The following is a 22803-nucleotide window of genomic DNA, read 5'->3' as shown; positions in this document are numbered from 1 at the left end:
TTTCACAAGGGGGACAATTATTTTTTCACCTAGGGCCAAGTAGGTTTGGATAGCTTTTTTCCCTTAAAACATTATATCATCATTAAAACTGCATTTTGTGTTTATTTTGGTTATCTTTGTCTAATGTTTAAATTTGTTTAATGGCCTTAAACATTAAAGTGGGGTAAACATTCAAAAAATAAGAATTCAAGAAGGGGGCAAATATTTTTTCACGGCACTGAAGTCTTGCATTATATGTGATCCAGTGGCTTTTCTGATTATGACATTAACAGGTCAGATGTATTAATTCTGGTGACAGTTTTCAATTCAATTCAATTTTATTTATATAGCGCCAATTACAGTCAAATTGTCTCAAGACGCTTTACAGAACCCATATGCCTGACCCCCAGAGCAAGCCAAAAGGCGACAGTGGCAAGGAAAACACCCCTTTAACAGGGAAAAAAACCTAGAGCAGAACCCAGCTCTAATGTGGGGGGACCCATCTGCCTGCTGGCCGGGCGGGTTGAGAGGGACAGAAGAGGTAGAAAGGTAGAGATAGAGGGGTAGAGGTAGAGATAGAGGGGTAGAGATAGAGAGGTGGGGGGGTGGGACACAAGGACCATAAAACACAGCCACACATCTGAAGCATCCAGCATCCAGCTCTGGGACCAGGGACACTCGGAGAAAGGACACAGAAAGAAACAGAGTGAATGTAATGCAATAATGGTATATGTAGTAAATACATAGGTAGTTAGAGAAGGGCTCAGTGCATCCAGAGAGGTTCCCCAGCAGCCTAGGCCTATAGCAGCATAATTAGGGGCAAACTAAAGGGACGTCAAGAGGGGAAGTCAGTTGTGCAAATGAAAACACCAGCTCACCCCGTCAGGGTCACCCAGTCAGCCCTAACTATAAGCTTTGTCGAAAAGGAAGGTTTTAAGCCTGGTCTTAAAAATAGAGAGGGTGTCCGCCTCCCGAACCCAAACTGGGAGCTGGTTCCACAGGAGAGGTGCCTGATAACTGAAGGCTCTGCCTCCCATTCTACTTTTAGAGATTCTAGGAACAACAAGTAAGCCTGCAGTCTGAGAGCGAAGAGTTCTGCTAGGGTAATATGGTACTATCAGGTCTTTAAGATATGATGGAGATTGGTTGTTAAGAGCTTTATATGTCAGAAGAAGGATTTTGAATTCTATTCTAGATTTAACAGGAAGCCAATGAAGAGAAACCAGTATAGGAGAAATATGATCTCTCTTGCTAACTCCCGTCAGTACTCTGGCTGCAGCGTTTTGGATCAGCTGTAGATGTTTCAGAGAGCTATTGGGACAACCTGATAATAAGGAATTACAGTAGTCAAGCCTAGAAGTAACAAATGCATGGACTAGTTTTTCTGCATCACTCTGAGACAGGATGTTCCTGATTTTCACAATATTTCTCAGGTGGAAAAAGGAAGTCCTACAGATTTGTTTTATGTGTGAGTTAAAGGACATGTCCTGGTCAAAGATAACACCGAGGTTCCTCACAGTAGTACTGGAGGCCAATGTAATGCCATCCAGAGTAACTATATGCTTTGAAAGCAATTTTCTAAGATGTTTGGGGCCAAATACAATGACTTCAGTCTTGTCTGAATTTAGTAGTAGGAAAGCTTTTAACTGCATCTCAAGGCCCCAATTAGGCCAAGATCGTCAGTATGCTGGGAGACGTTGCTGGAAAAAGCTTCTAAGTGAAGCTCTGAGTTAAGACGATGTCGTCAAACTGCAGTTCTCATGTTAAAAAATACATTTTTTATTTTTTTTAGAATTAATTCAGTTCAGAGACACTTACATAATGCTACCCCTAGGATTTAATGCTCCTGGAAATAAAGATCATTGACATTTCAAAAACAAAAGAAGGATTTAGATTAGGGAGATAGAAGGAAAACACATACGATTAACATGCATGTAGAGCAAAAATATATAGAGAGAGGAAAACTGTAATACTGCACAGTATGATACTGTTTGTTATATTTTAGATTATTCATCAATGATTTAATAAACAAAATTTAACTGAGAACAGTGTTGAATAGTCGTTTTCAAGAAAGAAATGCCTAAAATGTCCACATTAAAGCTTCTGTAGCCTTGTATGGTCAGACCATTCTCTAGAACTGACAGTGCAGGATGGTCTGGCTTGTCTTGTTTACATGTCTTTCAATCAATCCCAGTCATCTTGGGTGGTGCTAATGAAAGGATGCAACAATGTTCAGTCAAAAAAGTAACACTTAGCAGAGCTGCTTTATTCCACAAACCAAACCTTCAGAAAAATTTAACATTTCCAGTGTGGTAAGCTGCTGCCTAGAGGTTGTTTTTGTTGTTGTTGTTTTCTGTAGTAAATAGGATTCTGAAAAGAGAAACACAGATTCCGTGGCATCTTTATTTAACTACATACCGGAAGGAGAGGTGAAAAATGTGTGAAATGTGCCACCACTGGAATGCTTTTACTTACAATCTACACTACCGTTCAAAAGTTATGGGTCACCCAGACAATTTCATGTTTTCCATGAAAACTCCCCATTTTCACTCATGTGATAACATAATTGCACAAGGGTTTTCTAATCATCAATTAGCCTTTCAACACCATTAGCTAACACAATGTAGCATTAGAACACAGGAGTGATGGTTGCTGGAAATGTTCCTCTGTACCCCTATGGAGATATTCCATTAAAAATCAGCCGTTTCCAGCTAGAATAGTCATTTACCACATTAACAATGTCTAGACTGTATTTCTGATTCATTTAATGTTATCTTGATTGAAAAAAACTGCTTTTCTTTCAAAAATAAGGACATTTTGAAGTGAAAGTTTTGAACGGTAGTGTACATGTTTGTGTTCTTATTAGCTTAATGTCCTGCGTTAGAATATTGCAGTATGACAGAATAAACTGGAGATCTAGGTTAGACTGTATTGTGCATCTTGTGTTTTCTTTTCTGCATAACTCTGTATTTTGTAACAACTCTCTATTGTCAGTTGTTGTGTTGTTTGTTTGCTCTGACCGGCCAAAGGACTGCAGCTGTGAATAAGCTTGAAGCTATAATCTGGTACAGTGCATCAAATGATGACATTTCTGTCTGAGCTGGACACTGTTCCTCTTAAATAAATGAACCACTGACAGTTGAGGACACATCACAAAAGAGATGATAAGAAGAGATGCGAGCGACAAAAGATCTGGAGCAGCGACACATAAGATAAGCAGAGTCAGTACAACAGTGACAGCACGCCGGCAGAAAAACAGCACCACTAGTGAAAACAAGACGCTGCCATTATCCACCAAGACAAGAGGTCCCTGAACACAACACAGGCTTTTCAGACTGGAGCAGATTCATTATGACTGCCAGTGAAGATAAATGCCTTCTAAGTTCAAGCCATTCAATTCTTATTCAGCCTGGAATAAACAAGCAGCATTTATGCTAAAATCAATAAAACTGCAAAATCCTCACCCTCCTGATACTAAACTTTTAATCACACTGCACAAACCCCTCCCAAAATAAACAATAATATTAATGCAGGCAGAAGCCGGCATGACCCAATAAAAGATGAGAAAATTGAAAAGCCTCAGCGGGCCGACATTCTGTATATTTGATATTGACTAGCTGCTATTCAATGCTGGTCTGGTTTGATTAGATTTCATGCCCATAAAGAAGGTCATGACAGACTCACCGGACACGTAATGACACACAGGACATTGATCACTACTGCTGAACCTCCATGAACACAAAAACATACAATTCAACATTCATCTCCAGGTGTTAAATCAAAGCTGGATAATAAACGCATCATTTACAGCAAAATGCCAAAAGCCTGAAGTGTGTCTGGGGAACCACTCAAACGGACACTTTCTTGAGTACACAGAGATAAAACTAAAGCAGTCAAATTCAACAACCCTGCAATAAATCCTCCCATCATGAAAGCTGTAAAGTTCAGCTTTTGTTGCAGCTGCATTAGAGAGATGGTCAGCAGTGGCGTGTTTGTGTCCGTGCACAGGTTAAAATCAATAATTTATTGACTGAGGCTGAGATGTGCACTCTCTCTGACTCGTACGTTTAATGCCCGCATGCTTAAATCCATTTTTCTACTCCCTGTTTACTGGAAACTCTGCTGTGATGAATTTTTCCAAAATCTGTCAGTTAACAATTTGATGTCAGTCGTTAGACACATATATGAGATTTTTAGGGGAAGACAGTGCATCAAACAGAAGATTAAAAAAAACAAACTGCCAGCAAATAATAAATTACATCATTCTTCTCGAGCAGAGGTGTCAAATATGCGGCCCGCGGGCCAAAAGCGGCCCTCCAGAGGGTCCAATCCAGCCCACAGGATGACTTTGTAAAGTATAAAGATTACAGGGAAGACATTATCTGTAAATTGTGAATTTTTAAAACTATAAATTTAAAATAATTTCTAGACCATGACAAGTTGTTTTGATCATCAAGTAAAATACTAGATTGTTCATTGTTCTTATATCATTTTGTGTCTCATTTTTGTAATATTTTGTCGTTTTTGTTGTTTTGTCTTTTTTTGTCTGACTTTTGTCATTTTGATCATAAAGTAAAATACTATATCATTCAGTTCCAGATTCCTGTGACTAAATGCTTTATGTTTGTGCAGACACTCTGTGATCTTTAACTTGAAATGTGTAAGTGATAAACTGAGGCATAATGTTGTTGAAATTGAACTTATTTTTCTTAAACGATTTCAGGTTGTTCATAATGTTTTTGTAAAAAGATAGTTCCTTAAATGTGAACATTTTCAGAATGTAGTTTTTTGCACTAAAACAAATGGAAAATTTGGAGTTGTCGTTATTTGTAGATTATTATGCTGTGATTTTTCTGGTCCAGCCCACTAGAGATCAAATTGGACTGAATGTGGCCCCTGAACTAAGATGAGTTTGACACCCCTGATGTGGAACATTTTTAGGTGCTTATTAATGCATATATTATCATGAGGTAATATAAGGAGAACAATTAGCCTATAGCATCTCCCGTTAAGTGTGTTACTATACTGTGTCATCAGCTGTTTATACATCAGCCTCCATTTATGGGTTATAATCCATTATAAATCAGATTAACACTGCTTGTAAATGCTAACACTCAAAGCAAAGTGTTGCATAGTTCACTTTAACAACATCTTTTATGTTGGTTTTTGTGTGCTTCATGCAGACAAACACACAAACTTTAAAGACTGGTACAAAAAAATCCACTTAAATCTCAGTTCTATTTATATTCTTCTCTGCCACTTACTTAACTGCACTCGATCACCTCAAAATAACTTTCCGCCACATTCTTCTGCCTGATTACACAGCAGCGAAAACAACACACCTCCATAAACATCTCCCCCTAATTAAAAAGCTATCCTTCATTTAGATAATAATAATAATTTAAGGTGCCTAATCTACAATATAGCCTGTAGGTGGTGTTCATCATACTGAGTGAAGAGCAGAAAAACAACTTTGTTAAACTTTACAAGTCTAGAAGGTGATAAAGGGGCTTGTTTATACAGACACAGCTGTAATTAAATAATTACTCAACTGCTCAGCAAACAACAGCATAAGAGGGATTACAAGACATCATAGTGAGGGTTTAATTTCATTTAATTACTACACCTAGCTAAAATTACATACTGAAGGCATATTTAGTGGATTATACCAAAATAAATACTGTATCTGTATCTTTACATCAAGGGTGTCAAACTCATTTTAGTTCAGGGGCCACATTCAGTCCAATTTGATCTGAAGTAAGCCGGACGGCACAAAACAAAACAAAAAAGACAAAAAATTGGACATAAAAGTTACAAAGCAACAAAAAAATGGACGAACGACACAAAAAATTAAACAAATGAGACAAAAAATGACAAAAGCGTGAAACAAAATGACAAAAACAACACACAAAACAATGAGTAACACAAAACACAAAATGACAAAAATAAGACAAAACACAAGCGAGACAACAAGGAAACACAAAATGAAAAAAATGAGACACAAAACGACAAAAACATGAGACAAACAACAAAAGTCAGACAAAAATAGACAAAAAACTACAAAAACAAGGCAAAATATTACAAAAATGAGACACAAAACTACAAAAACGAGACACAAAACAAAAAGCGAAAAACAAAATGACAAAAAAATGCGACAAACAAACCGAAACAAAACAAAAAGGAGACAAAAAAATTGCACAAATGACACAGAGACAAAAAAAATGACAAAAGCAAGAAACAAAATGACAAAATAAATAGACTAAGAACACAAGCGAGACAAAAAAACACAAAAAGACTAAAACGAGAAACAAAATGACAAAACATGAGACAAACGACAAAAGTCAGACAAAAAAGAAAACAAACCAACAAAAACAAGACCAAAGATGACAAAAATGAGACACAAAACGACAAAAGAGCAATCTAGTATTTTACTTTATGATCAAAACAACTTGTCATGGTCTAGAAATTATTTTAATTTTATAGTTTTACAAATTTACAATCTGCAGTTAATGTCTTCTCTGTGATTTTTACACTTTACAAAGTCGTCCTGTGGGCCAGATTGGACCCTCTGGAGGGCCGGTTTTGGCCCGCGGGCCGCATGTTTGACACCTCTGCTTTACATGATCATTATTTGATAGTTTGAACATTTTTCAGTACAATCATACACAGCATGAAAATCTGAAAAAAATAAAAAAATAAAGACAAGCCCGGCAGAGTCCCTGAATCTCTGACCCTGTCACATGGTACGTTTGGCAGTCTGGTGCAGCACATGCAGCACGTTTCACAGATTACTGCTGTAGCGCACTGACTCTGAGTCACACACAGCTCCGATATGATGCAAAGTCACTGATTAATCGGAGTATAATCCCTGACAAGCCATTCAGCCTGCAGCTGGTGGGAGGATGCTGTTTGTGCACGGGCCGACCGGCTTCACTGTGCACGGTTCAGCTCAAATAACATGGTTTCCTACCGAGGGAACGTCCTCACAGTTAAATATATACTTTCCTCTGAAAACACTGTTGGAAATTTGCCATAGCAGACGTGTACATAGAAAAAAAGCACATTCTCTGCCTCATTATTGTCCCCTCACGAGCCAAACTGAGGATTCTCTGCTTCCTCTCCTCTTTTGTTCCCAACATCCTCTCTTCTCTCCACTTTTCTCCACCACTTCCTCCTCTCATTTCAGTCCATTTTTTCTCCTCATTTCCTGTTCAAATGTCCTCTTTTCTGCCATTTAAAGCAACGCAACTCTACAAAATATAAAAGCATTACCCGCAAAATATGAAGTAGTGGAAACTAAGTCCCAAATCATGGGCCAGAGTCTAAGACTTGACCGTGTTGAAATGTCTAAAAAGCTTCTTTAAAGATCTTCAAAGAATCCCTAGGAGAAGTCAGCATTCAGAGGCAGCAGGATTAATTGTCGACAAAAAACCCAGGAGCATTTCTTAGCAGTGATATCACCACAAGAAAAGCCAGAGATACTGAGCTGTGCATTGTCTTTCATGCTGTGAGAGTTGATCATTTACTCCACGTCTATAGGGTGTATTTTTGGAGAGAGAGTTCTGACACCGGGCTGCACAGTGGCGTAGTGGTTAGCACTTTCGCCTTGCAGCAAGAAGGTCCCTGGTTCGCGTCCCGGCTTTCCCGGGATCTTTCTGCATGGAGTTTGCATGTTCTCCCTGTGCATGCGTGGGTTTTCTCCGGGTACTCCGGCTTCCTCCCACAGTCCAAAAATATGCTGAGGTTAATTGATTACTCTAAATTGCCCGTAGGTGTGAATGTGAGAGTGATTGTTTGTCTATATATGTAGCCCTGCGACAGACTGGCGACCTGTCTAGGGTGTCCCCTGCCTTCGCCCGAGTCAGCTGGGATAGGCTCCAGCCCCCCCCGCGACCCTAGTGAGGATTAAGCGGTGTATAGCTAATGGATGGATGGAGTTCTGACACCATGATATTTTTCTAAATCTATTGGTCAGATCTTGACATCAGGTTATCATATTCCACCACTAGCTCATCCCCTACAGAAGACATTAGGTTATCATTAGGTCATGTTTTACAGAGAACATGTCCAGACATGTTCAGACTTTGCTCTATTATTTTGAGACAGATTTCATGCATATTATACACTGCCCGGCCAAAAAAAAAGTCACACTTTAATATTTCATTGGACAGCCTTTAGCTTTGAGTACAGCACACATTCGCTGTGTCATCATTTTGAAAAGCTTCTGCAATGTCACAGCATTTGTTTCTGTCCATAGTTGCATTAATTTTTCACCAAGACCATGTATTGATGATGGGAGAGTTGGACAAAGTCTTCTCCAGAACATCTCAAAGATTCTCAGTGGGGCTGAGGTCTGGACTGGACTGGACAATCCATGTGTGAAAATGAAGTCTCATGCTCCCTGATCCACTCATTCACAATGTGAGCCCCATGAATCCTGGCATCATCATCTTGGAACATGTCCATGTCATCAGGGAAGAAAAACTCCATTGATGGAAAGACCTGGTCATTCAGTATATTCAGGTAGTCAGCTGACCTCATTCTTTGGGAACATAACGTTGCTGAATCTGACCAACCCCAGATCATAACCCTAAACCCCCACAGGCTGGTAGACACTAGACATGATGAGTGCATCACTTCATCCTCCTCTCTTCTTACCCTGATGCCCCCATCACTTTGGAACAGGGTAAATCTGGACTCATCAGACCACATGACCGACCACATTTGTTCCTCAAAGATGATGGTTCACCACCATCCTTCATGTTTTAATGATGCGTTGAACAGTTCTTAACCTGATTTTAGTAGTTTCATAAATCTCCTTAGTTTTCTTTGCTTGATGCAGGTCAATAATTTGACCCTTCTGAGACAGATTAACATCCTTTCTATGACCACAGGATATGTCTTCCAACACGGTTGTTTAAGAAATGAGAAGCTCCTCACTGCATCAGCAAGAGTTAAATAAGTTGTTGCAGCTGAAACTTATTCATCACTGCAGTAATTATCCAATGGAAGGCTCTTACCTATTTGCTTAGTTAAATCTAAGTGGTGACTTTTTGACCAGGCAGTGCACCATTATGTATTGTTATGTTTCTGATACACCTCTTTTAAAGGTATATTACCTTAAGTTTACAGCATTGTTTTGAGTACTCCACAATTGATTTTTCTACAAAGGATGTGATTTGTCTTTACACTAAAAATATATGTTTTACTTCACGATCTTCCAGCTGTGTGTCCTCCACAGACACACCATACCATCAGAACATCAGTCATTACTAGAATATTCACTATTATGTATTTTATACACGTCTTATCTCTACTCTTTAGTTTAATAGCAATTGCCATAATTATATCATCTTTCATTTTTAGTATATCACACCCAAAAAATATTACACTACAAGATGACACAGAGTGTAGAAAAGATGGAAAAACTCAGCTGTGGTACAAAAAAAATGCATTTTTTTTCTTTTTAGTCATTTATTTGTGAAATGTTTGACACTGTGATACTATTTGACAGATGCACAGAGGAAATGTGCATTTGTAAAACATGGGAGCAACATATATCTGTAGATTATATATCTGTTTAAATCTAAAAATATGATCATATCACGTGATTTAGCTTGTGACCTCAGTTTGGACAGTGACCCTTTATTTAATCCTGAGAGAACGTCCGACCCATCACATGCAATGCCTCGTACAAGGTCTTTGGGGCTGTAAACACATCCATATCTGCAAATTATGCCCTCCATCATGTCCACACCATGCTGACAGTTAAACAGAAGCCAATAACTAGCTACGGTGAATTGGTCTGAAGGAGAGTGAGTTATAGATTCAGGTAATAGTGGTGTGACCTGAACGTCCCTGGAGCAGAGATTCCTGTTTGAGCTTTATCAGCGTGTAAAAGGAAACTGCTTTGCTTTTTGATCATATTAATTGTGGGATGGTCACACAACAAAATATTACTGAGCTTTCAACATGCTATATTAACGGTGAAAATCATATTTAGACAGAAAATGAAAGCAAAAGTACCAACTGGAGCTGCCAATCTTGGTCGTGGCCATGCCTGCTCTTCAACCACAGTGCACCGAATGACTCCACCTGCCACTTCCACCTATTCTAGCTGGAAACGGCAGATTTTTAATGGAATATCTACATAGGGGAGGGGTGTCAAACTCATTTTAGTTCAGGAGCCACATTCAGCCCAATTTAATCTCAAGCGGGCCGGACGAGTAAAATCAGAGCATAATAACCTATAAATAATGACAAGTTAAATTTTTCCCCTTGTTTAGTGCAAAAAAAATGTCTCATTTAAGGCATTTTTACAAATCACAATCTGAAAAACAAATTCAATTTCAACAACATTATGTCTCTGTTTATCATTTATACATTACAACTTATAGATCACAGAGTATCTTCAAAGCCACAAAACATTTAGTCACAGATATCTGGAACTGAATGATGGAGTATTTTACTTTATAATCAAAACAATAAAAGTCAGACAAGAAAAAGACAAAAAACAACAACAACAAGACAAAATTCTACAAAAACGTGACACAAAATGACAAAAATAAGACAAAAAACAGAAGCGAGACAAAAACGAGAAACTAAACGACAAAAACATGGGACAAATGACATAAGTCAGACAAAAAATACAAAAAACAACAAAAACAAGACAAAATTATAAAAGAACAATGAGCAATCTAGTATTTTACTTTATGATCAAAACAACTTGTCATGGTCTAGAAATTATTTAAAATATATAGTTTTACAAATTTACAATCTGCAGTTACTGTCATCTCTGTAATTTTTACATTTGACAAAGTCGTCCCTCGGGCCGGAGTACAAGAACTATGGAGAAACATGATGCAGTCGGGTTAGCCTGCTGTTTTTAGATGAAATGCTGTGTTGGTTGTTTAGGTGTGGTATTCAAATTTTTTGTTTTCACATTTTCTGGTCTGGGCTGCACAGTAGCTTGGTTGTTAGCACTTTCGCCTTACAGCTAGAAAATCACAGTTTACGTCCTGGTCTTCCCGGGATCTTTCTGCATGGAGTTTGCATGTTCTCCCTGTGCATGCGTGGGTTTTCTCCAGGTTCTCCAGCTTCCTCCCACAGTCCAAAAACATGCTGAGGTTAATTGGTAACTCTAAATTATTTGCAGGTGTGAATGTGAGTGTGATTGTTTGTCTCTATATGTAGTCCTGTGACAGACTGGTTACCTGTTCGGGGGCTCCCCTGCCTTCACCCTAAGTCAGCTGGGATAGACTCCAGCCCCCCGCGACCCTAATGAGGACTAAGTAGTGTACAGATAATGGATGGATTTTCTGGTCTCTCTTTATTAAAAAAACTGTTTTGGGCAAAACGCAGCCACAACAACTTCTTTGTCATGGAGTCAGATATTTCGAAGCCGACTCCAAGTAAAGTCTGATAAATGTAATAAACTCAACCTAGCATCATCGATTAGGTTGAGCGAGTGCAAAGTTGTGAAAATACAAAACATCCCATTTTTCACATTCAGTCTCTTCCACCCACTGCCAAAAATAATGAACTGGAAGGCTGTTGATGCGGTGCTTTTTCGCTGCATACATGTGACACCACCGACTGTCCGACCGATGAGACTCTGGTTGGATTACAATATATCAACCAACCAGTCCACCTGCAGACTACAGACCCTTGCATCAACGCTCATTCTTCCCATTGACTGTGTGAATATATCCTTTTCCTAACGCTTAAAAACAAGTCCTGAGAATTTCGCTTTTCCAGCCCCAAAGTCAACACTCGTCTCTCCTGCAGTGGGTGATGCCCAGAATATATAATATACAAGTCGTGAATAAAACATCAACCATGGCCTGAATACTGATGCTGAGAGAGAGCGAGAAGGAAACAAGTGGAGAAGACGAGAGAGAAACCACGGACAGTGATAAGCAGCAACCTACTTTCTATAGCCAAACCATAAAACCTCTAGTGGTTGTCTACACAAGAATGAATGACTCTGCAGAACACCAGGCATCACCGTTTTCACTCCTCTGTCTTCTCCTCTGACAGATCTGGAGCTGGCTAAACATCGCTCACCCACACTTCCACTGGATGAAGACATTTAATGAGTTTATCTCGCTAGTTCCCCTTTTTACACAGCATTTAACCAGAGGACAAGCTAATAATAGTTCCGGTGCAGGTCAAGAACAGAGAAATGTGCGACCAGTGGAATGCTTTTACCTACAATCTACAGTACCGGTCAAAAAATTTGGGGTCATTCAGACAATTTTATGTTTTCCATGAAACCGCGCACTTTTATTCATGCACTAACACAATTGTACAAGGGTTTTCTAATCATCAGTTAGCCTTTCAACACCATTAGCTAACACAATGTAGCATTAGAACACAGGAGTGATGGTTGCTGGAAATGTTCCTCTGTACCTCTATGGAGATATTCCATTAAAAATCAGCCGTTTCCAGCTAGAATAGTCATTTACCACATTAACAATATCTAGACCAGGGGTGTCAAATGTATTTTAATTCAGGGGACCCTTTTAGCCTAATTTGATCTCCAGTGGGCCGGACCAGTAAAATCACAGCATAATAACCTGTAAATACCTGTAAATAACCACAACTCGAAATGTTTTCTGTTCTTTCAGTGCAAAGAAGTTCACATTTAAGGAATTGTCTTTTTGCTAAACAAGCTGAACCTGAAATTTCTGAAGAAAAATAAATTAAATTTCAACATTATGCCTCAGTTTATCATTTAGACATTACAACTTACAGATCACAGAGTGGCTATAAGGCGCAACATTTAGTCACAGGTATCTGGAACTGAATGATAGAGTATTTCATGCTATGATCAAAATGACAAAAGTCAGACAAAGAAAGACAAAAAATAACAAAAAACCAGACAAAATATTATAAAAACTAGGCACAAAATGACAAAAGAACAATAAACAATCTAGCATTTTACTTTATGATCAAAATAATTTGTCATGGTCTAGAAATTATTACAAATGTACAGCTTTACAAATATTACAATGTGCAGTTAATGTCTTCTTGTCTTCTCTGTAATTTTTACACATCACAAAGTCGTCCCACGGGCCGGATTGGACCCTCTGGAGGGCCAGTTTTGGCCCACAGGTCGCATGTTTGACACCCCTGGTTTAGACTGGATTTCTGATTAATTTAATGTTATCTTCATTGAAAAAAAAAACTGCTTTTCTTCCAAAAGTAAGGACATTTCTGAGTGACCCCAAACTTTTGAACGGTAGTGTATCTCTGACATTGTATTCAAAGTTTCAGCCAAAGTTCAGCTTCTATTTAATAAACTGAGTAAATATATTAGATTCAGTGAGATATACGGTAAGTCAGACTCACGGTTGTGTCATTTCTGGCCACACCTTTCCACTGCAGGCCTGGGGATGGTGAGTCACACGTTCAAGAGTCAACAGACAAAAACTAGTTGCTGTAATGCTGTCTTGAGGATTAATGCGGTGTCAGGAAAATGACTGGTTTGCTGCAGGTGCACTGATGGAGGTGACATTTGACGCTCACACTAGTCCGAAAAACTGTCACTGCGACCTTAACGTAGAGAAAAACACGTCTGAGAACCAGTGAAAGATTTCCCTCAGGAAGGGAGCAGCCTTCAGCCACCAAAACCAAACATTTGAGAGAGATTTACTGTCAGAGGGTTGACAAGAAGGTACGACTGTTTGGAAAGCTCAAGCAAAGGACAACACATCTGTAGATGGAGACATTACAGAAAAAAAAATTACTCAACTGCCGTAGTAAGATCTTTTCTTTTTTTAAAAAAGCAAATGAAAAGAAACAGAGCATTAGAAGCATCAAGAGGGAAGAAAATAAACCGAGCTAAAAAGGAAGGGAGGTAGATTGCCGCAGGTACTGTACCGCTGGACCCAATCCAGTGCAGCGTCACTTTTACTGCAATGCTGATCCTCATTTGGCCAAATCTGGATCCACTGTGTCGGCTGAAAGGAGCATTAATCCCTCCGGAGAGCGTTTCAACAATGGGTTTTTGTCGTATGAGCACGTGGCAGACATGAGGCATTGTCGCTACGGCCGTTATGTTCATATTGGACCATTCTGGGCATCACGATTTACATCCACTGCCAAGGTTCAGTGCCAGCACAGGGGGGGAAGTGTGCCACAAAGGTGTAGAGGTCAGGATGGGTGTGCAGCACATTTGGCTTGGATTTGAGCTTGTGTTCTGTCACAGCTCTGCAGGAAACATTTGCCTTTTTGTTACAAGCATTCCATAATTAGTTAGTTCCATAAGCTGAGCCACAGTTTATTAACCACGAAGGCGTTTTTTTTCCCAACCAGACCACAGCTGCCACAGATGCAAGAAAACATGAATGCAGTCTGATGATTTGCAGAATCATCCAGTATCGACATAAAACAATCCCACCGGATGTATCCTCTGACCACAGTAATCCTTTATTGGGAAATATGGCACTCTTTTTTCAGAAATGGAGCCATAAAAATTGAACCGATTAACCATTCGAGCGCAGTACTCCACCAAGATTGCTCAGTCGTATCATTTCCAATGGCTGAAATCTTGAAAAATCACGGCACCATAGAATGTGACCATTTAATAAAGATGTACCCACAAACAAAATGTGCGCTAAGCACAGTCGTGTGTTATGCATGTGTATGTTATGTACGGATACCAAATCGCATGACCTAAATATGTAGTGGGCAGCGGGAATTAATGGGACTCAGAAACACCCCCACAATTTAATCAATTGTTCTTTATATAACAGCGGTCAATTTTTAGTAGGATCACAATCATGTGATCGTCAGCAGGCAACTGATGTAGTGTTCACTTGTTCTCATAGTTACAGTGATGCTGTGCTGCTATCTCGCAATGATACAGAAATCTTTATTAAATCCGTGAATCCAGATTATAAGTCGCGATAGTGATGGCAGTGATGCGATAAGTCGCATCACTGCCAAAATCTAATCACTTGGTCCTTGTGTCATTTCTGACCTTCCCTGAAAAATTCATCTAAATCCGTTTGTCTGTTTTTGAGTAATGTTGCTAACAGACAGACAGACAAACGTATGCCAATCGTCACATAAGTCCGCCTCCTTGGAGAACTAAACATCTTTGGGATTTGGACTGCATGCAAAAGTCGTTAATTGGGAAAATAAGTCATTGTCACATTATATACATACATATATATATATATATATATATATATATATATATATATATATATATATATATGTATATATATATATATATGTATATATATATATATATATATATATATATCTTTGCCACTCCCCGCCTCCTCCAGGGTGCTTTCTATCTCCCTCTCTTTCCTCTTTATTCAGGCCTTCTCTTAAGTCTTTTCCTTTGCTCCAATGTTTTTGTCCAACCCTCCCCATCTGTTATCTCCCAGCTGGATCTGTTTTACGCTGCACTGCAGTAGAGCCTAGTGAGTATCCAGGCTGGATGAGTCACCCACTCACAATCTGCTGCCCTAAAGCCCCGCAGGCGTCCACCACATCCAAGGACCCCGCTGCCGTCCCCAGGCTTGCATTTATGCACGTCCACATACGTGCTTGCACACTTTGTACTTTATTTATGAGGCAGGAGCCGAGTACATGCTGGAAACGCCTGTATGTACACACATAGGGATGAAGAATTAAATCTAAATGGACCAAGAAAAAAGTCCCCGAGGTTTACTACAAACTGTCAAATGAAATGACGTATCATAAAGCGTGAATGGTTCTGATATTAGTATTCAGCACACATGCTGGGAAATCTCTACTCCAACCAATTCTGAATACAGAATCAAGGATTACCGCTCCATCACCCACTGCAGGAAACACACTCCATCCAACCCTGATAACTGACGGATGCAGATTCCAGCAAACACACGTCTACATGTAGCAACAGTATCCTGACAGAAAATCTAGTTTTCTACGCAGAACATGGCCGACACGTCATGCTGCTTTTTTTCTCTCTCCAACAGTTTTCCCAGTGTCATGCTAAAACACAGTAGCTTGCCGGTTAGCACTGTTGCCTTGCAGCTAGAAAATCCCCGTTTTGCTTCCTGGGATCTTTCTGCATGGAGTTTGCATGTTCTTCCTGTGCATGTGTGGGTTTTCTCCAGGTTCTCCAGCTTCCTCCCACAGTCCAAAAACATGCTGAGGTTAACTGGTCACTCTAAATTGTCTGTAGGTGTGAATGTGAGTGTGGTTGTTTGTCTTTATGTGTCCCCTGCCTTCCCCCTAATGGTGCGTGTCCACCTGATCTGTCTATTTCACGCATTCCATTCATTGTCTATATGAAACACACTGCATTGCATGCTGGTTCCATTGTGGTGCTTTTCGAACTGTGATCAGGTGCATCTCCCCGGTGAGGGCTGCAGCTCATTTGCATAAAGTAGACTCAACTTCTACTTATGCAAATTCGGTGTGGCGTGCGGAGAGCTGACGCATCACGAAACTTACGCCAAACGTGTAAACAAGCTGTCATTCAACTACGAGGACAGATTCAGCTGCTGCACAGGTTGCTCCTCAAATGCTTTCAGAAATACTTTTTGCTGAACTGTTTTCGTAATAAAACAGAAACTTTGCAATTGAGCCGCCATGTTGGTCCGGCTTGAAATCCAGGAGTAGACAGGCCCCGAGGCGATGCGTTTATCCAATCAGGGGAAGGCAGGATAGTTGGAGAAGAAGGTCGGCAGGAGTTGAATACCGCCTACTGGTCTCAAGTACACGCCCACCAAGCGGGCGATTTTCAGAGGCGGTGCGTTTACATGCGGGAAAAACGGCTCAGGTGGACATGTACCTCTAGTCTGCTGGCATAGGGACCCTAATGAGGGTTAAGCGGTAAATAGATAATGGATGGATGGATGGATGGATGTTAAAACAGCTGTAGAGATCATTCCTGAAATATAATGGGTGATCAGTAAATGAGAACCACACTTTGACAGGGCGCCTAGTGACAGGGCGTTTCAACAAATCTTGTTTTACTGAAATATACTGAATCTGTGGAGCCGTCACCCTCAGTTTATCACTGTGATGAATAATAATTTAATAACTATTAGACTCTAATAAACAAGAATTAATGAACTGCACTGTAAATTATGTAGCCATATGGTGTTATTCTGAAGCCAAGAACATTGCTGTAAGCATACACAGTGCTCTCTCTCAGGAAACATCTTATCTTATGAAACACTTGTGGTTTAGATATTTAGATGTTTTTTCATGAAAATAACTCTTTCTTGCCTTAAAATGACTCAGATGTAACTCTACACTGTTGCTTCATCTCAAATGTGACCTACATTACCGTTCAAAAGTTTGGGGTCACCCAGACAATTTCATGTATTCCACAAAAACTCACACTTTTATTCATGTGCTAACACAATTGCACAAGGGTTTTCTAATCATCAATTAGCCTTTCAACACCATTAGCTAACACAATGTAGCATTAGAACACAGGAGTGATGGTTGCTGGAAATGTTCCTCTGTACCTCTATGGAGATATTCCATTAAAAATCAGCTGTTTCCAGCTAGAATAGTCATTTACTGCATTAACAATGTCTAGACTGGGTTTGTGATTCATTTAATGATACATTCATTAAAAAAACTGGACAAAAATATGGACATTTCTAAGTTAACTTTTGAACAGTGGTGTACCTCTCCTCTGTCACTGCAGCTCCAGCACATCGGCTCACTTACAGCTCTGATTTAACACTGTAAAACTAGTCCACACAACACAATTGCAAGTCATAATTTGGATGATTAATGATGTCTTTCGCCATATAATAAGAAAAACACACTATATAGACACATTAATGAGGTAAAAAAGAAAAAAAAACCTGATTATTCGAGATACTTGTGATGCAAAATGGGACTTCGGGTCAAGATGCCAACACAGTGACAAAAACATCTACCATTTCTATGATTTCAACTGTTTAGACATTAGACATTTTCTCAGGAGTAGAAGCTAGATATTTAGCTGTTACTGCTGACCAAGAGGACAAACTGATTGATGGAAAACAGTCAAGAAACACACAACTGCATGTCTTAGTATTTTGTACATGGATTATTTGAAATTTGAAGGGTGGAACGTAAAATGTCCTCCAATTCTGGAACGACCCATTAGTAGACAGTCCAAAATAAAAAGCCTCATCACGCCGGTACACTCATCACATGCTCGTATGCACAAGCGATCAGCTGCAGAACTGGACTCTGACAGAGGCGTTGTGAAAGTAGCATCTGCTCCGAGCATGACTCATTTGACTCTGAGGTGAAGCCGACTCGTGACGTAACAGCAAGAAATCGTCACCTTTAAAAATACGACAAGACTGAGCCGAGCACATAGAGAGGACCATCACATGCACAGTTATGATGCTGTACTTTCTTTTAGATCAAATACAAAATGTTTCCTGGTGTTCTGATCCATTACAGAGTTGTGTCACTTTGTAACGCAGCCCATAGTGAGAATGACTAATGGATTGCTTGCTAAATAAATCAAATTTAAAAAAGCAATTTCTGGTGAACCTGCTGGGTTTTACCCTTCATGGCCCTATGCTTCCCTTTTCTTTAGCAAAATGACTCCATTATTAGTGCACCAACACTGAGACTGGATGTCCTTGGGTGAAAGGGAGAGAAAGAGGGAGAGAGAGAGATGTCTTCTGTCAGGGAAAAGTGTGATTGTGCAAAATAAATTACTCAGTGATGTATGTGAGAAGGTGAAGCTGAGGTGGTGTGAAGGAATCTCATAAAATCCCAGTTGCTTCACGGCATTCTGCCTTTTATGAGCCGACTCTCTCTCAGCAGCACCCATAAAGTCCATAACGAAGAAATGCGGCAAGCCTCCTCACCAAGGAAGAGGATTTTCTCAAGCAGATGTCGCACATTTAACTTCAGACAAAGCTGCAGAGCTAATTAGCGATTACTGACACATAAGTCTATGAGGTCAATGCAGTGTTTTAGGATTCAAAATATGCTTCAATCTACATAAAAACAGTCACTGAGGCACTGGATTATTATGATGAACTACTGATTTGGCAGTTATTATATCAATAAGATGTTCTTTGGCTGATTTCTCCATAAAATCAGTTGTATGGTTTAAATTCATATTATCTGTGAATTGATATCGCTGCAAAAATATGTTTATTTCCACCATTGATTAATCTCCAGATCATTTTCTTTTTCAAATCAGTGGATAATTATTTGGCTCATAAATAGTTAGATAAAAAAAAGAAAAATGTTCATCACAACATGAAATATTTTGCCGTTTTATTGAACAGAACAAACCAGCAAATCCTCACAATTAAAGAGGAGCTGCATCAGATGAATTTACTTAAAAATGGTTTAAACCAGAGGTGTCAAACATGTGGTCCTTGGGCCAAAAACGGCCCTCCAGAGGGTCCAATCCGGCCCAAGAGACAATTTTGTAAAGTGCAAAAATTACAGAGAAGATACTAACTACAAATTGTAAATTTGTAAATGTATAAATTTTAAATCATTTCTATCCCATGACAAGTTGTTTGTGTTCCATTTATAAAATATTTTGTCTAGTTTTTATCTTTTTTTGTCTGTTTGTGGCTTGTCTCATGTTTGTGTCACTTTGTTTCTCATTTTTAATGTTTTTACCGTTTTGTTTCCTTTTTGTGTCATTTGTGTTTTTTGTCTATTTTTTGTCACATTGTTTCTCACTTTTATCTTTTTTGTAATATTTTCTCATTTTTTGGGTCATTTTGATCATAAATCATTGTTCCTTTGTTCCTGTTTCTCACTTTTGTAATATTTTGTCTTGTTTTTTGTCTGACTTCTGTTGTTTTGATCATAAAGTAAAATACTGTATTGTTCAGTTCCAGATGAATAAATGTTTTGTGTCTCAATTTTCTTCAGAAATTTCAGGTTGTTCATGATGTTTTGTAAAAAAAAAACCAAAAAACCAAAAAAACAATTCCTTAAATGTGAACATTTTCAGAATGTACTTTTTTGCACTGAAACAAGAGAAACATTAGGAGTTGTGGTTATTTATAGGTTACTATGCTCTGATTTTACTGGTCCGGCCCACTTGAGATCAGACTGGGCTGAATGTGGCCTCTGAACTAAGATGAGTTTGACGCCTCTGGTTTAAATGATTAATTCCAAAGCAGCACAGTTGCAGTTGTGATTTTCTATCGTTTCATCTGCATTGCTTCCTCCTAGCTACACTGAGTCATGAAAGACGACGAGGAATGAGCCAAAACTGTGCAACTTGTGTAAAATAAAAAACCATCAATACTGATTTTCATTCTCCCTCCAAACTGCTGTCTGATTATTTTAAATCCTCGGTTCCAAACCCTTAATCTCTTGATCCCCTGTCCTTGTGTTGGGGTTGGGGGTCTTCCTAAAGTGTGGCTGGACAGCATGGATCTGTGCAAGTAGCCAGATTGCTTCCTATAAAAGTCTGGACTTGGATTAGGAGGGAGGCGGCACGAGAACAGAGGGGCTGAGAGGAGCCTTCTGCCACAGTGTGTGTGTGTTTGTGTGTGTGTTATAGTGTGTGTAACATTGAGAAGCAGACAGCAGGAGACCACAGAGACAACTCGCTGTGAGCCTGGAGCTGGCTGAATCACACCGGGATTTAAAACTGAGTAATGAAGACAGAGCTGTGTGAGAATCTACAACTTCAGACGCACACACGCACTGCATATCTGCACACCTGACAACACGTTTCTGTGCATGAGCTGCATAAGGGTATGCATATTTACAGATATAAAGCCTCACCTCGCACACACAGATGCACACAGGGAGAGAGAAGGCTCCACTAACGGGTGACAATAGACTCATCACAGAGAATTAACACAATCTGTGTGGCCATCTAATGCCTTGTGTGGGCTGCTGTCGAGATCCGATCTCATATAACGAGCTCTTGATTAAAGCTGAGAAATGTGTTAACAGCAAATTATTCTGCTTCTTAACGTGATCCTTCAACAAGCTCTAACTGTTCCGGTTATACTTTACAGTTCTGATCTGCAAATCCTGTGTCAGACGTGAAAACGACACCAGACTCCACTGCATCTGTTGTGAATTGTGTAAATTAACTCACAAACTGCTACCTCATTCTGTGTAATTCAGGTATAATGTGCAGTTAAGAAAGCTTCATATCTGCAGGCAGTGACCTTCAACAGACAGGCTGTTATTAGTGTCTCAATAATTCCATTACACCCTCCATCTTAGTGACAGCTGCTAGCAAAGATGAAGAAAAATGCACCCAGGAGCCCGTAGATAGAGGCTGGTGGAAGTTTGGTTGATCTGGACAACAAGGAGGGAGGAGAGTGGTGTGTGCGTGACTCATTGGGCCTCCAGGGGTCTTGCTGTGGGGGTCTGAAGCTGTCACTCTGACTGTGACTCACCCCCACAACCTCCCTCAGACCCCCAGATATAAAACTCACCCAAAGCCCTGGAGTTGGCGTTGGGCTGCAGGGACAGATCTGGCCAAGGCTCCGGCCACAAAGAAGATCACATGTGAGCCTGACCGCCTCCCTGAGGGGCCCTAAAGTTAAACTCCACAGCTGAGATAAAGCATCACAACAAGCCAAATGAGTGGGTGGGCTGAGGAAGCCTCTCAGTAACCTTGAACCGAGCCGCCTCACACGCACCGGGCTGGGATCTAATAATACCAGATGATTCAGCATTAGATGGGGAAGACGCAGGGCCTAATTTAGTTTATCACTGGCATCCCACAATAGACGGTAAGTGCGTTTAGAGGGCGCAGAGGTCATGGCGTGCCGCTGCTGGCAGGAGCGGATTTTCAACCAAGGCGCACTTAACGATTGCATAACGTCGTGCGCGTCGGAATTCCCACTGTGGTTGGCTGCAAGAAACACCGATTTAATCAGGGCCTGCGTTTCAGGGCTACAACTTGCGCACTGCAAGTGTGCGGTGGCTGCCATGAGCTGCGGATCTGACTGTTGCTCTGCGCGGAATGTCATCTGAAGGGTACCGAGAGGAACTGACGTCCTCCGGTATCATCACACCGTGGTGCCACCCGCCGCCCCAGACGGAGCAGAACGTGGTTTTGGATGGACATCGTGTCTTCCCGTTACGCACAAGAGCAACTAGAGTAAAGCACGAGTAATAAATTATTCTGTTGGTGCAATGCCGCAGTGTTTTCAAGCAGCAGGACGGAAGAGGCAGCAGGTAACAGAGGGAGCAGAAACACTTCACATGAGCGTAGAGGCGATTATTCACCAGAAACAGGAATATTATAGAATCTGGACACTCCGATAATGTGACACTTTGACACCCGGTGGGAGCTGGTGCGCAGGACGCCGCGTCCTCTTACCTGAGTGGCTTTGTGGAATTGCTTCTTGAGCCCCGCTACAGACATGGTCGCTACACGGTGCTTCTGTCCGGGAGGTGAAGTGATGCTGCAGCTGCGGAGGAGGAGGAAATCTCGGTCCTAATTCAATCTGCTGACGGTGCTGCAGCCGTGGCGAACCCCTCGGTCTTTTACGCTGGTCTTCACGGAGGGATCTCCTGAGAGAAAGGGGCTGACTAAATCCCTGACTCGTCTATTGGATGTCAAACCCACATGTCTCAAACGGCGCTGACGTCGGAGCCTGATGCTTTTAAAGCGGCCGCCTCCTCACCGAGGCTCAGCAGCGGACCAGAAAAGAGTTTCTAATCTGAGCCTGTTCAGCTGCAGGAAGGTGGAAGAGTTGCACGGGACTGGTTATTCACTGGATTTAGATACACGTATTCCCCATTAAAATAAGATGATGCCAAGAAAAAAATGGGGTGATCTTAGCTCTAGAGGGGTTGTTGCACCGCCCCCAAAGGAGCAATTAAAGAAAGAAAGAAAGA

The 22803-nt window shown here is 40.4% G+C and overlaps 1 protein-coding gene across 4 annotated transcripts in view; it reads right to left on the bottom strand.

The window, feature by feature from the left end:
* Positions 1–22506, bottom strand: part of sh3gl2a (SH3 domain containing GRB2 like 2a, endophilin A1) — a 54495-nt gene extending 31989 nt beyond the window's left edge. For 2 of the 4 annotated variants that reach the window (XR_008601429.1, XM_055009899.1), the window contains exon 1: positions 22283–22499. Coding sequence is in view for 2 of the 4 variants with exons in the window: in XM_055009899.1 (XP_054865874.1) it covers positions 22283–22327 (45 nt within the window). In the remaining 2 variants the exon portion in view is untranslated. Of the gene's footprint in view, positions 1–22282 lie in introns of all 4 variants that reach the window. The other 2 variants (XR_008601428.1, XM_055009900.1) reach the window with 2 other exon arrangements.
* Positions 22507–22803: the final 297 nt, after the last annotated feature.

Source organism: Amphiprion ocellaris, chromosome 4 (assembly GCF_022539595.1).
Source record: "Amphiprion ocellaris isolate individual 3 ecotype Okinawa chromosome 4, ASM2253959v1, whole genome shotgun sequence".
Classification (NCBI taxonomy): domain Eukaryota; kingdom Metazoa; phylum Chordata; class Actinopteri; family Pomacentridae; genus Amphiprion; species Amphiprion ocellaris.
The sequence above is the reverse complement of the archived record's forward strand: the minus strand, read 5'-3'. Positions and strand labels throughout refer to the sequence as shown.